Source organism: Lolium perenne, chromosome 6 (genome assembly GCF_019359855.2).
Source record: "Lolium perenne isolate Kyuss_39 chromosome 6, Kyuss_2.0, whole genome shotgun sequence".
Lineage (NCBI taxonomy): Eukaryota > Viridiplantae > Streptophyta > Magnoliopsida > Poales > Poaceae > Lolium > Lolium perenne.
This window is the reverse complement of record NC_067249.2, coordinates 11,559,695-11,574,900: the sequence shown is the minus strand read 5'-3', so window position 1 is coordinate 11,574,900 and position 15,206 is coordinate 11,559,695. Positions and strand designations below refer to the sequence as shown.

Genomic DNA, 15,206 nt, shown 5'->3' with positions numbered 1-15,206 from the left:
TGGTCGGAATTGGGTCCAGACCCGATTGCTTAGTTTTTAGGGTCCTAAGTGAAAATTGTATGTGTATGGTAAACCGTAATAAAATTGGGTGAGACGGGGATTCGATGACCACCATTTTTTTGTTTCCTGAACAACTTATCCATGTCAAATTGAATTGATGCGCCGACAGTACAACCGAACTAGCACTGGCACACTGGTAGATGCGCAGGCTGTAGCTACTATCACCGGCATGTTAGCACTGGCGTGCATATGTGCGCCAACAGTAAACCAAATACTCCCTCCGTCCAGAAATAAGCATACATTTAGGTTTTGTGTTTAGTCAAACTCTTTAAACTTTGACCAAATATATAGGGAAAAGTAGTAGCATTTATGACACTAATTTAGTATCCTGAGATTCGTTTTGAAATGTAGTTTCAAATTATACCAAAATCTCATTATATATGTTGCTACTTTTTTTTTCACGGTTGATCAAAACTTAAAATGTTTGACTTAATTAGTACAAAAGCTAGAAGTACACTTATTTGTGGACGGAGGGAGTAGGTGCTCCGATCGTAGTGGTATCCCTAGTTGTGTAGCGCGGCACTCCGCTGTAGCAAGTAGAACCTTGAAAGCTTTCGCCAAGCCTTGACCTGTGTGGTGCTGGTAATTGGGAGGAGAGTATGGGTGGAGAACGACGCAATAATTACTCCTATCAGATAGAAGCTCATTATAGTACAACTCCTTAATCCCAGCGCCCAGAATATATGTACGCGATAATCAAGGGAGCGGAGGAAGTAGTTAAGAGCATCTCCAGCCGCGTCCCCTAAACCGTCTCCCAAACCGCACCGGATTGAGCGTTTGGGGGACGTGTTTCATTCGTGCCGCGTTTGGGGGACGTCGCTCCCCAGTCGCGTCCCCCAAACAAAATTTTGGAAATTTTAAACTTAACGAGATTCGATTAGATTCGTCCAAACTTACATAGATTCAAACGAAATTTGACTAAATTTAAACTAAACCTAATCTAGAACCACTTGCGGCGGCCGGAGGCGTCGTAGTACTGCTGGAAGTTGTACATGTCTTCGGTGACGACCTCCTGCTTGACGCGCTCGTCGACGGGCTCGTCCTTCACCAAGCCGCTTGGTCCTGCCTCGCCGTCGTCGGTGAGGTCCACCAGCGGCTTGCCGGCGTCGCGGATGGACATGGCGATCGCCTCGTCCAGGTCGCCCCTCCAGGCGTCCTTGTCGTTCATGGACGCCAAGAACGCCGCCCGCAGCCCTGGGCAGTCCTCGGGGTCGTCGCTGCTGGCGATGAGCCGTTGCTGCCGCTCGTACTCCGCCAGCAGCGCCGCCTGCGACGCTTCCTCCGGCTCCTCCTTCACCTCCGGCTTCGGGACGAGGAGGGCGCCGCCGCGCCTCCCTTGCTGCCGCTGCCGCCACGCCTCGTGTTGATGGGCGTCGCCGGCTCCTCCTTGACCTCCCGTTTGGGGACGGTGTAGGGCGCCGACCGGTACGATGAGGACGGCGTCGATCGCGCCGGTCCCGAGGAAGAAGAGTGCGAGGAGGACGAGTACGTCGTCCTCCTCGGCTGCCATTGAGGAGACGGCGGCGGCGACGACGGCATCTCCAACCTTGGAGCGCCGTTGCGGATGCCGCGGATGACGTTGTCGAGGGTGCGCCCCGGAACGCCCCAGAACAGGGCGCGGCCGTCCTTGTTCCAGCTGTTGGGGCCGCCGACGAGGTTGTCGGTGCTGTGCATCTCGACGTCGTACTTCGCCTTGAAGTACATCGTCCACCAGGCGTCGTTGTTGTTAACCACCCACGTTGGATCCAACCGCTCCTCGGCGGTGAGTTGAGCCCGGCGGGCCTTGATGGCGTCCCTCCATTGATCCGTGCCCAGCTTCGGCGGCGGCGGGACGCCAATGCCGTTCACGGCCATCTACCAACCGCTGCTGCTTGGCAGCCGCATGTCCGGCGGGACTGGATACCGGGCATGGTACAACGCCCACGCCTCCGGCACGGTGAGGCTACCGCGGCCGAAGCCGTTCGCCGCGGCGTTCTTGCGGGAGGACGAGCTCGACATTTTTGGAGCGGCGAGGAGAAGATCTGGGAGGGGGGAGGCGGCGGCGACGAGAAGGATTGTGAGCGGCGAGAACTGCAGGGCGTCTTAAAACAGCGGCGGCAGCGGGTGGTTGCACGCAATAACTCCGGCGCGGACGGCCACGCGGCCATGCACGACGAGACGCGTCCCTGCGTCGCCTGGGAAAACAGGGACGCCATTAACATCGCTTGACCAAAGGTAGGCGACGGGGTTTTAGCCTTCCGTGCCGCTGATGGATCGGCCCCGCCATTCCCCGCCTCGCTTTTCGTTGTGTCCGGCGTCCCCGGTGCGTCCCCTGTGGGACGGGGACGGGCTCGGGGCGCCAGACACCGTATCGGGCCGCGCCGGACAAAAATGGGCTTTGGGGGACGCGGCTGGAACGCTTTTTTTGTCCGGCGCGACCCAAATCCCTTTGGGGGACGCTTTGGGGGACGCGGCTGGAGATGCTCTAAAACCAATAACCAGTAGGATCACTTAGCTAGTTTCAAATACTACCTCCATCCCAAATAATAAGGCACATGCGTATTTTAAGATGAACTTTGACCATAAAAATTGAGCAACATAATCTTGATTATATTATATGTAATTAGTATCGTTGAATTCGTATTGAAAAGCATTTTCTAATGATGCTAATTTCATACAAATAATTTTTATATATTTGAAATAATTCTTGATCAAACAAAAAACACGTAAAACGAGAACACCTTATTCCTTGAATCGGAGCTAGTACATCCTTTTTCGTTTCCCGCCCCCTACGCGTACCAGCTAGCTACTACCTTTATGTCAAAAAATAGAAGAAGCTAGCTACTACCTACCTAGTTTCCTGCCGCAGAGGTAAGAGGGGAATCAAGTACCGTAGTATATTGTAGGGCATTCAATCTTGTAGGATACTCCTACGTGACTATTAGGTATACATTGTGCTAGCTTTGCGTTGCTATTTTTTCGGCCTTATTTTGCATCTTGCTACCCACTCTAAATTGATTTGCAACTATCTAGTGAATGTGTACTAAAAAGATCAAAATTATTTTTATACACTGCTAAAATATCGTTCAGTAATATAATTTTGGTCAAACAAATTTATTTGGGCCAAATAGAATAGAAGATTTGGGAACCGTAGTGGCTGCACTACGGTGGCTGTCAATGCCCGACGCCTGGGGCGCTTCTCCTATGGTGAGCTATATGGTGAGATCAGAAAAGAGGTCGTCACGGCCACCGGTATCTCCCAACATGCTTGGTCCGGCGAGCAGAGATCCGTGATCAGTGGGTACGTCGGTGGTGAGTACACAATGGTGGGAAGATGCTTGTCTCCCTATGTTCTTTAGTTTCAAGTCTATTTTGCACGAAAATAAAATCCATATTTCTCTTCCAAAGTCTCTCTCTATTTCTTCTCGTCAAGTCAATTCAGCGCAAAAATAAAATCACATTTTCTTTCTTTAATATATAGATGGATATATACAACATGGAGGTGTAGGTATCTGTGTAGACATCATCCCGCCTCGATGGGAGTCCATGTTGGTGTCCGTGTGGATGATGCCCGACCTCAAGGGGCCCCACATAGGTGTCAGTATAGATGGTGTCCCACCTCAAGTGAACCCGTGTAGATGTCGGTGTAGACTGCAGGGCACTGGGGTTTGCACATGCACTGCCGCCTCCAATTAGGTTGTCATCACCAAGAGCTGGGAACCGCCAAGCCCTACACGGGCAGCAGCCCGGAGGCGTCATAAGCAATGAGAGTCGAGCCGGATGTCGGCAGGTTGCACATGGCCGTGCAAGGGCACCTTATGGGAGATGCGAAGTGGCCGTGCTGAACAGAGACGTGGCCACGGACGTCGATGGGTACCAGCATGCTGCACATAGGCACGTTCGTGGATGCACTAGTTTAGATGGCCGAGCGATGGCCACCTTCATCACCTCTACATGTGCGGCTGCAACGGACATCGCCATGGGCGCGTCGGATGTTTGTCCGCCTCCAGATGCAATCGAGGTCACCTCCGTCTAGGGACGCCGGCACACCTCATCCTGACCACGTAGGCATGCCGGCTACCGGAGTTGCCGGCACGAGGCAATGGACATGCATCTTCGCCCGATGAGGTAGAAAATCATGGAATCCATGGGATTGTATCTCATTAATTTCATACACACGCGTAGCTGGACTGCGAGAGTCCTAGACGCGCACAACAAGCCATGCCGCATCTTTGATTCATCGATCCATCTTCATGTGCTATCATCGATCCATCTTCATGTGCTAGTAGCCCAGTACATGCACCACGTTGGGCCAATAAATCATTATCTAGCCATTAGCCCAATAACTAATGCATGTTATGATTAATTAAGAAGCTAATTAACTTACTATATTTGCCCGCTACATCACATATACTCCATCCCTCCATGTTCGTCATCATGGTCGGCGACGTGTTGTGACCGACGTGACCGACGTTGTCATGGTGATGTTCATCTTCGTGGTCGGCGATGTGCCCATGCTTGTGACCGGCGGTGTTCTGGTGGTGTTCGTCTTCGTGGTCGGCGACATGGTGATGCTTGTGACCGGCGTGACTGACGGTGTCATGGTGGTGTTCGTCTTCATCGTTGGCGACGTGCACATGCCTGTGACCGGCGTGACCGGCGGTGTCCTGGAGGTGTTTGTCTTCGTGGTCGGCGACATGGTGATGCTTGTGACCGGCGTGACCGACGGTGTCATGGTGGTGTTCGTCTTCATGGTCAGCGACGTGCACATGCTTGTGACCGGCGTGACCGGCGTTCATCTTCGTGATCGGCGGCATGGTGATGCTTTTGACCGGCGTCACCGACGGTGTCATGGTGGTGGTCGTCTTCGTGGTCGGCGACGTGGTGATGCTTTTGACCAGCGTGACCGGCGGTGCCATCGCCGACGTGCCGAAACTTGTGAACGGCGGTGCCATGGTGGTCTTGTGATAGGTGAGGTAAGGTCACCATGTTGGCATATAGGTGAGGCTAGGAAAACCATGCGACCAACCAATCAAAGTGTCACTTGTGTGCCACCCGATGCAACCCAGCCTATCAAACCATGTGTGATTCGTGAACCAGAGCTCGTCCGGAACGAGATGGGAGTCCCATCTCGCTGGCGCAGTGAGCCATGAATCACATGCAGCCTACCAAACGCGCCCTACACAACCCCGGCATGAGCGAACATTGCCGACCGACCATTGGTCTGGTAGACAAGAGTCGGCACCAGCCGCTCCAGACGGCGAGAGGCAGGGCGTGTAGCTGCTTAATTAGTATTACCTATTTACATAAGTTTAGAAACTATTCATCATTAGTCAACACTAATTACATCAGAATATTCTTTGAGTGGAAGCCAAACAGGTAGGATCATTGATTATCCTGGCCTCATTACAGGCCAAAACAGAGACGAGCTCATGACGTAAAGGAATACGTAAAGTCGGACGTGTTCAGCTTCGGCGTGGTGGTGCTGGAGCTGATCACCGGGCGGCAGCCGGTGCACAGGAGGGGCTCCGGTGCGGGCGCAGGCGCCGACGAGAGCCTGGTGATGTGGGCGACGTCGCGGCTGCGCGACAGCAGGCTAGTGGTGGCGGAGCTGCCGGACCCGGCGCTGAAGGAGGGCGGGTTCCCGCCGGAGGAGATGCAGATCATGGCGCACCTGGCGAGGGAGTGCCTGCAGTGGGACCCGGAGGCCAGGCCCACCATGACCGAGGTCGTCCAGATCCTCTCCACCATCGCGCCCCACGCTGCAGACAAGCGCCGCCGCCACCACCTGCCCGCCGCAGCAGGCTTCCATGCTGCCGAGAGGCCGCGGGAATGCTCGGTGTCGCTAGAACGGTGGCAGGACGGTGACCGCGATCACTTGCACAGAGGGAACGGCAACGTTGTCGTCTCGGGAGAGGTTGCGGTTAATGTCGGCATGCCCGTGACGACGATGGGTCGGAGCTGGCGGTCCCCGGAGCCGGAGGAGGTGGATCTGACAGAGCCGCGGCTGGAGACGTTCACGCAGTCGACGACGACGACAACGACAACGACGACCATCTTCAAGTGAACGAATGAAGATCGATCGAACAATCAAACATACGTCGCAGAATAGATAGGTAGACTACACTAGTCCATTAGCTTCGGAAACTCTGCTGCGATCCTCTGCCATGGAAGGATCCATCTATGTTGTACAGACAAAAGGTGGTCACTTAATTTATTTGAGTAATTTTAAAAAAGTAAGTTTACTTGAGATATTTCTCTCTCGTGGTATAAGAAAGAAGGAATGTAATCGGACGCCATTTTTTTTGCTCATGGGTGCATAGCATCCAAGGACTACGGTGGCACTGGCTTCCAAGATATGCGCCTCTTCAACCAGGCGCTATTGGCATGCCAAGCGTGGAGACTGATACAATACCCTAACACTCTGAGTCTCTATGTACAGCTGCTCAAGGTAGTATATGACAACGGGACCGAACCGCGTCCGGCCGTTCGTCTGGAGCTTGGCATTTGCACGCATGCTGTTCACGGACGGCAAGGCTCGGTGGTAAGGGGAAGAACCCACGAGTAACGCCCTTAGACTTCTGTTTTCTGTTCTTAGTGCGCTAGCTTAACTTACGTTCTCTACTCTTCGCAGTTGGTGAACTTGGATTGCAAGCATGCTCTCAGAACTATTTTTCTTCAGAGAGTTATAAACTATCTTCCTACCAATTCAGCCTATGCAGATTAATCTGCAGCGAAAAAACCAAAGTATCTACCCAAACTGTTTCCACCCAATGGGATTGTGGACAAGAAGACGCACTAATTGGAACCAACACTGCAATGGTGAACAACAAGGCACTTCTCCAGATTCCACAACGGACTGCAACACCATATAGATCTTCTAAAGGAGGCAACAAAGATACTGGTCGCTAACATAGTAACAATACTGCTACGATGGGATAGGAGTTACACATCATCCTAATTAATCGACTACCGGATTTCACAGTAAGAGAACTGCTACTAAGGAAATTCAGCTCTCACCTCTTCATTGATCCGCTCTTGTCACAGACCATCCAAAAGTGTTATCTTGTCCTTGTTCTTCACGTTGCATTGCTGTTTCAGAGAAAAAAAAAGGAAGTGTCAGCATTGAGGCAATTAAGCACTGGTATATATTTGTTGCCACTTTAATCATCAGAATATCCAATGGAATAACAAGTCAAGTGGCTAGTACAATGATTGTTAACTGTTATGTTCACTCGTAAATCAAAATGATGAATTTGGTCAAGCAGTAACGCAATATATATTTTATTTCCCAAACGTCAGCAGCAAAAGTTCTTTGAACTGTTCATCAGTAAAACTTAAATGCCTTCTTTTCCCAGCCTGACATGTTTTAGTTTTATAGTAAACGAAAATCTGATGATATATAGAATGAGAAATGCGCCACAGACATAAATTAGCAATTGTTAACTTGGATTGGCAATAATGTCATATAATAGGAAGTTTTCACTGTGATATGTCTTTTTTTTTTGGAGCAACCGGCAGTGTCTTTTCATTAAGCAAGAGGGAACAAAACGGTCCAAACTGTACAAGAGAGGGCATTTTTAGATTAAGGTGGTAAAATGCCCAGAACCCACCATGAAGGACGAGCTACCAAAAAGAAAACTAATCTGGTTCGGCCGGGATGACCGGGCCGAAGCCATTTATGGCACGATCCCTTTGGAGGATATCCTCGTTTGCGATGCTTGTGACCTCAAGGTAGGTAAGACGTTGTCCAGTGAAAATGCGCCGGTTTCATTCCTTCCATGCGTTCTAGAGCACATATAAGAACCGGCCGCTGATGTGTTTCTTTTCTTTCTGTGGCTTTTCCTTTATCATGTCGTTCAACCAATCAGATATGGATTGGAAGTCGAGGCGTCGGTCATCGGAGGAGTCGCCATCCCAAGATTTGATAAGGTTCCAGACAGCCGCCGTGAACGGGCAGTTTCTGCAAAGGTGGTCAGCTATCTCAGGCTCGCTGAGGCATAAGGGGCATCGAGGGTCATGAGGCCATCCTCGGATGGAAAGCATATCGGCGGTAAGGAGCTTCCCATGAAGGGCAAGCCAACCAAACAACTTGCATTTGGGCTCCGCATGTGCCGACCAAATCTTCATGGCATCGAAGCAGGCTTGGGAGCCAAGGAATTGTGCTTCATAGTAGGCGGAGCTAGCGCTGTAGGTTGAATTGGCATTAAGCGTCCAGTCGATGGTGTCCGGCAACTCGGGGGCAAGGTTGATGGAGTGGACGGCCTCCCAGACGTCGATATATTGCGCCAGCTGTTGAGGCGAGTTAAGGGACGCGACAGAGCGGATCCAATTGTTTTCACAAAGCTCTTTGGCGACCTTACGATTCTTCCTCGAGGAAATTTTGTAGAGGTCGGGCGCCCATTGAGATAGAGGGCCCCGAGCATACCAATTGTCATGCCAGAATTTGGCCGTCTCCCCGTTTCCAATGGTAACTTTAGTGGCGGCTCTGAAGAGGGACATGTCGGTGTCGTCGCATGGAAGCTTTGAACCAGACCAAGCGCGGTCCGGATCAGTCCACTGGAGCCAAGCCCAGCGTAAACGTAGGGCACGTCCAGATCTCTCAATGTCCGGAATGCCGAGACTCCCCAGCTTCTTTGGCCTGCAGACCGTTTTCCAATTCACAAGAGCTTTCCCCTGGGCAGCATGTTCGCCCTCTTCACTGGCCCAGACGAATGTCCTGGCAATCTTGTTGATCCTATCACGAGCCCATTTTGGCAGAGGAATGGCAGTGGCATGGTAAATGCCAGTGGCCATGAGCACCGTCTTCGCAAGGATGACCCTTCCAGGTCTAGCAAGGTTCTTGCCGATCCAACCCAGGAGCTTTCCGGCGATCTTGTCGATTAGGGGCTGTAGGTCCACCTTCCGAAGACGGCGAAAATGCAGAGGGAGCCCTAAATATTTGCGAGGGAAGCAGGGAAGCTTCGTGGGGAAGTCATTGAGAATTTCCTGAAGGTCCACGTCAGCGCAGCGCACCGGGAAAATTTCCGTCTTGGTCATGTTGGTGACAAGTCCACTGGCCTTTCCGAAACAGTCGAGAATGGAAGAGATGGCACAAAGGTCCTCCCTACTGGGGTTTACGAAGATTCCAGCATCGTCCGCGTATAGAGAGATGCGGCAGTGGTTGGTCCTAGAGCGTATGGGACTCATAATGCCCAATTGAGTGGCCGAGGATAGGATGCGTTGTAGGGGGTCGATGGCGAGGATGAACAACATGGGTGATAGCGGGTCTCCCTGTCTGAGACCGCGGGCGTGGCAGAAAAGGGTGCCAGGTTCACCATTTAGCAGCACTCTGGACGTGGCCGAGGAAAGGGAAAGACACACCCACTCTCTCCAAGCTTGGCCAAACCCCAGCGCAGACATGACGTCGAGAAGGTAAGCCCATCCTACGGAATCGAAGGCCTTGGAGATATCAAGCTTGAGGAATAGGCTCGGGGTCTTGTTAGCATGAAGTTCCCGTATGAGGTTCTGAACATGTAAGAAGTTGTCGTGAATGCTTCTTTTCTTGATGAAGGCGCTTTGGCACTTGGAGACGATATCCGGGAGCATTGGAGCCAGGCGGTTGGCCAGAAGCTTGGAGAAAATCTTTGAAAGACTATGGATGAGGCTAATCGGCCTGTAGTCTCCCACTGAAGTGGCCTCAGCTTTCTTAGGGATGAGGATGATGTTGGCGGAGTTGACAAGGCTGGCTCAGCCCTCCCGAAGATGGGACATGTGCATGATGGCGGCGATAATGTCGTTCTTGATAATGTCCCAACAAGACTTAAAAAAGGCGCCGATGTATCCATCTGGTCCAGGGGCCTTGACGGCGGGTAGGGAGAAGACGACCTCTTTAATCTCATCGTCCGTAAAGGCGACGTCTAAATCGGAGAGGTCATGTGGCACGTATTATGCGTAAACTCAAGAGTACCAGAGTAAAATCTACCACTTGTGTTCGAGCAAAAGGTTATAGGTGACAAGGTATCAACTTGTCAATGCCTATGGATTGTAGGCTAGGGTTTAGTTGGAAGTAGAGGGCAAGTAGATCTCGAAGGTTTCAGCCGAAAAGTACTCGACGATTATGAAAACTAGGGTTTGTAAACAATGATTCGATGATCTCTGCGTCCCTCGACTCCCCCTTATATAGGAGGCGGAGCCGAGGGATTCGTGCTGTACAAGTTACAAAGTCCGGGAAGGTTTCTAACTCATCCCGTAAGATTACAAATAAGACTTTCTATTACAACTCTAGCTTTCCTTAATAATATCTTGGGCTTCCGAATCTTCTTATTCTTCGGGTAATGGGCCTTCAGTAAACCCCGGGTACTATCTTCGGCAGGCCCATTTGGGATGCCTATGTCAGTAGCCCCCGAGATTTTGCTTGAATCGTAGGGTCAAGAAAAATCTCTACTGTTTATTTTTATTCGACAGCTTCGACTTTTTCTATATTTCTTCTCATAAACATCTATATTGTACATGGATGATGGTAGTTGGGGCTAGTTCATCTGACGGATCAGGTACTAGTTAACTGCTCTAGTGGCAATCCGCAAAAACCTACTTCAAGATCACGTCCCTGGACATGACCTCGGGATACTGGTGTAAACTTTGACAGGTGCCGCTTAAGGTCTTACCATTCTGTCGAGTCCCAGTAAAATTCATCGGGTACCTAACGCGTCCGTTAGGATTTTTTCTTCGTATCTGTTGATACGGATAAAAGTAGCAGAGCGCAGTCTTTGGCGATGCCACGCCCAGCAGAACGGATCTTGGGTCTTACCTTCACAAATTTGCGGCATTCAGAAATTGATCGCAACTTCGGCGTTCTGAGAATATATTGTCGAGTGCTTTTTCGGCTGTTGGAATGGCACATTTTATCGAGTCAAAAATGACTTATATTGCCCTCCCGATGGGAGTGTATGTAGAGTTAATTATAACTCGAAATATACTTTTTTGCTCTTCTATTTTTCTTTTTCTCTTTTTCTCTTTCTTTCTTTTTTATAATTTCATCGGGCACGCGAGCAGCGTTCCCGATGGGAGTAGCCCCGGAGGCTACAGCCAAGGACTTGTACTTGGGTGTAGGCTCCACGCCTTATGCCGCTATATCTTCTTTTATCTCCCGAAGTTTTATAATTTCTCGGGTGCGCGAACAGCGCTCCCGATGGGAGTAGCCCCCGAGGCTATGAACAAATATTTGTATTTGGTCATAGGCTCACGCCATTTCTATCTTGTCATTCTAGATCTTTTCCTTTTTTCCAAAGTAGCCCCCGAGCATTTGATCAAAAACTTGTATTTGATCAAAGGCTCAGCATTATTTTTCCGTGTCGCCTTTTATGAAGCTGTTCAGTCGAATTTTTTCTTCTGCCAAGGTGACGTTATTGCTGACAATAGCCACGATTGCTAGTCAGAAATTTGCGACAAGTCTTTTCTCGCTGCCATGCGGGCCCAATTGATCCACTATCTTGACACGTCGTGCAAGTGGGGGACACACGTCCTCCGCTTTTTCTGGCGCACGCACCGTAACTTCCCCAGCGTTGAGTTACTTTTTTACCCTTGTTGCCACGTGGCTATCATCTGTCACACATTTTCCTTATCCAACGGTTCGTCGTTTCACCGCACCCCTATATAAGATCGTCTTCTTCCTCCTTGAGCACTTCCGCTCGCGCCGTCCTCCTTCTCTCATCTGCAAATTTCCTCCTGCGATCCACAACCTCCTAAGCTCCTCGCCTCCAAACTGCAAACCCTGCGCCATTGTTGATGCCACCGCGTCGATTGACAAGGCACAGCACACCGGAATCCTCCATGGCCGCCGTGGATCTTGGGGCGGCGGAGTGGGAAAGATCGAAAATTTCCACTCTAGACATCAACATGCTGAAGAAGCTGGGGATCAGCAAGAAACCCAAGGCATTGTGCTTCCCCAGTGAGGAGAGCTACCCAACCCCTCCAATGGGGTACCGGGTAAGTTTTGTCGATCACCTCATCCGCGGTCTGTCCGCCCCCATTCATCCTTTTCTCCGTGGACTGCTTTTCATCTACGGTCTGCAACTCCACCACCTCACGCCAAACTCCATTCTTCACATCTCCATTTTCATCACTCTTTGCGAGGCCTTCCTTGGCGTCCAGCCTAACTGGGCGCTATGGAAGCGCATTTTCTTCTGCCGCCGTAATGGCTCGCCCAATGTCGCCTATAATATAGGCGGCGTTGTAATTTCTGTTCGGCCCACTGTTGACTACTTCGACGTCAAGCTTCCTGACTCAGTTCAAGGATGGCGCAAGAAGTGGTTGTACATTCAGGAGAAGAACCATGGATGTGCGGAAGACAACATCCCTCCTTTTGATGGCGCCGAGAAAATCTTTCGCCGCCGCTCCTGGGACGCGGAGGCCACCGAAGAAGAAAGGGCGTCGACAGAAACCTTGATGGCTCGTATCCACGAGTTGCAAAATACTCGCGGCAAAGAGTTATCGGGTGTCCAAATCATCGCATACTTTCTTAGGACTAGAGTGCAGCCGCTTGTGCTCGCAAATATCCTCTCTGGAAATATGCCGGCGACAAGGACGTAAATCGGCTGTCGGTGAATTTGGAGGTCAAGGATTTAGAAAGACTTGTCCGAAAAATTTCATCTCTCAGCAAAAAAGATGCTGTCCCTTCTTCTTGCCGTGTGACACCATTCAGCGCCGCCAATCCACTTCCCAAGGTAATCTTTGTCTATTGTCTTGTTGTTGCTTTGCTATCTTTTTTGTAACTTCTTTTCTGACATCTCTCCTGTTTTATTTTGCACAGAATCATCCAGACCTTGTCTCGCTTCCTGCTCTTCCTGAAGGTGGAGAAGTCGAAGAAAGGGCCATTGTCACTGATGACAATCAAGAAGCTCCGTCTTTTGTGAATGAACCCGTGGATTCTCAAAAATCTGCGGGATCTTCCGAAGGCACTGCGTCGGCACTATCTCCTCCTCCCGCTGTTTCTCCAAAAGGCAAAAGGAAGAGGAATGACGTCGAAGATTCCGACACTTCCAAAGCCGAAGAAGTTGATCCTTCACGTCAGAAGGCAACTTATGATCCATATCTCGCATCCCTCGTCAGCTCGTAAGTCACCTTGATTTCCCCTTATTTCTGTAGTCGAAGTTTTTTGTCTCATCTTGCTTTTTATGCTGTCGATCTTTAATCGCAGTGATGATGAGGAAGAAGTACCAACTCGTGACGTGGCTCCTCGGACGAGCGCGTCACATACTTTACTTGTTTCGGAGACGCCAATTGAAGGAGAAGAATCCTCGCCTCCTCAACAAAACGTCGTCACCACCACTCCTCCTTCAAGCCCCCTTGCTCCTTCACCAAAAAGGACAAGGGTTGAAACGATCATCGAGCTTGCCCCTCAATTGGGTAGCTCTTCTCATTCGCTCTTAGATGATGTAAGTTTTTGACTTTCCTGCTAGTATCTATATTTCCTCTGTTTACTTCTTTTTGTGCCTTCATATTTTTCTCGTACCGATATTTTCTTTCTCTGTTCTTCTTTGACAGCCCATGATCAAAGAGCTTGTTCGCATTGGATCCCAATTCATTGGGTACCGTGAATATGCCAGCAGGATCGAAGGTAACAAGTTTTTTGCTGTCATTGTTTCTAATCTTCTTGCTCCTATTTTTGTCGCAATTTTGATTGTTCTTTTCTATTTTGGCAGAGAAACTTGCAGAGGCCAACAGGCTTGCCGACACTCTTGCTCAGAAATTGGAGCAAAGTGAAACGGCTCGCAAGAAAGCCGAACTTGATGCTAGCCAAGCAAAAGTAGAGGCTGATGAGGCCAAAGCAAAAGCTGCTAGTGTCGAAGAACTGCAGAAGAAACTTGATGATGCTGAAGCTGCTTTAAACGAGCACAAAGCCGCACAGGACACCCGTGAAAAGGGAATCCTCAAGCGCTTGAACACACAAAATCGTCGCTTCCTCGGTAACTTTGTTGATCCCTTCTATTTTTCTTAAGACTTGCTTTCTTTTGTTTTTACTTGCTGTCAACTAACATATAATTTCTATGGCAGGTCAAACAAGCCAAGATTTTGACCTTGAGAATCCCACCAATGATCCTCTGCTTGACGCACTGTCTTATCTGGAGTTTCATGGCCAAGAAATTCGCGAAGGCGTGGTGAATGCTGACGCAGGATTGTCGAAGTTGTTCCCCTACTTCTTCCCGAAGAAAGAGGAGCCTAAGACTTTCCTTGCCCTTGCCAAGGACTTCAATCCACCAGAGGATCTTGGACTGAAGATGCGCCAGGAGAACATGAAGGTTGCTGTTGAGAACACTATTGCCTTGGTCGCTGACAGTCAACAAACTGTTGACTGGATGAAGGTAGGCGACACCGAGCAGATAGAACAATCAAAATGGAGGTCGTTGATCAAGGCAGCCAAGCCCAACACGAAGAAAATCTTGGCCTATCTCGGGATCAAGCCATCTTCAACTCCTAGCTCATCAAGGCCGGAGGTCTAGTTGAATGCCTTTGCTTTTTCTTTCCTTTGCTTTCTCTATTTCTTTTACTATTGTCGCCATTTTAGCCTTGGCAACAATTACCCTGTTAGTCCCTTTGGAGAACTTCTTTTGTAATGTCCGTGTAAACTTTCTAGAAATCAATGAAATTCCTCTTGGTACTATCATTGATCCTGGGACTTTCTTTTCCAGTTAATATTTGATAATTATTCGACCAACCCTTGCTCTGCCGATGCTTCACCTGCGTCTTCCTTCTCGAAGAAAATACTAGTCGATGATAATCCCCTCGAAGGTTCTTCAAGCAAACATTTGTCGGAAGATTTGCAAGAACTTCGACAACAACTTCAATCCATGAAGAAACAAACTCTGGCAATGATGGAACAATCTCGGAAAGCGTCCGAACAAGAAAAACTTGCTCTCCAACAAGCCAAAGAGGCTATGGCTGCCAAGGATACTGCTGTATTGGAAGCAAAGGGAGCCACTACCCGAGAAAATAGCATGCTCGAGCTAATGTTGGAAGCTAGCACAGATATGTTAGGTATGTTTTTCCAACCTCACAATGCCTCCTCTTTATTTTGCTGTGCCCCCCTTCAAATTTCTTGCCTTGTCGCTTAATAGGCTCGGTTCTTGATGCTGCCGCCGAAGATCGAAGAGTAAACGAGAGAACAAATCTTCTTGTCAATCTTTCCC

At 49.8% G+C, this 15,206-nt stretch overlaps 1 protein-coding gene across 1 annotated transcript; it reads left to right on the top strand.

Annotated features, from left to right (window-relative positions):
• The first annotated feature begins 9,439 nt into the window (after positions 1 to 9,439).
• On the top strand, positions 9,440 to 14,633 carry LOC139832286 (uncharacterized). Its single transcript, XM_071822011.1, has 5 exons — positions 9,440 to 9,453; positions 13,629 to 13,636; positions 13,722 to 13,985; positions 14,074 to 14,506; positions 14,585 to 14,633. Exons 1-5 carry the CDS (start codon positions 9,440 to 9,442, stop codon positions 14,631 to 14,633), a joined length of 768 nt encoding a protein of 255 aa, XP_071678112.1.
• Positions 14,634 to 15,206: the final 573 nt, after the last annotated feature.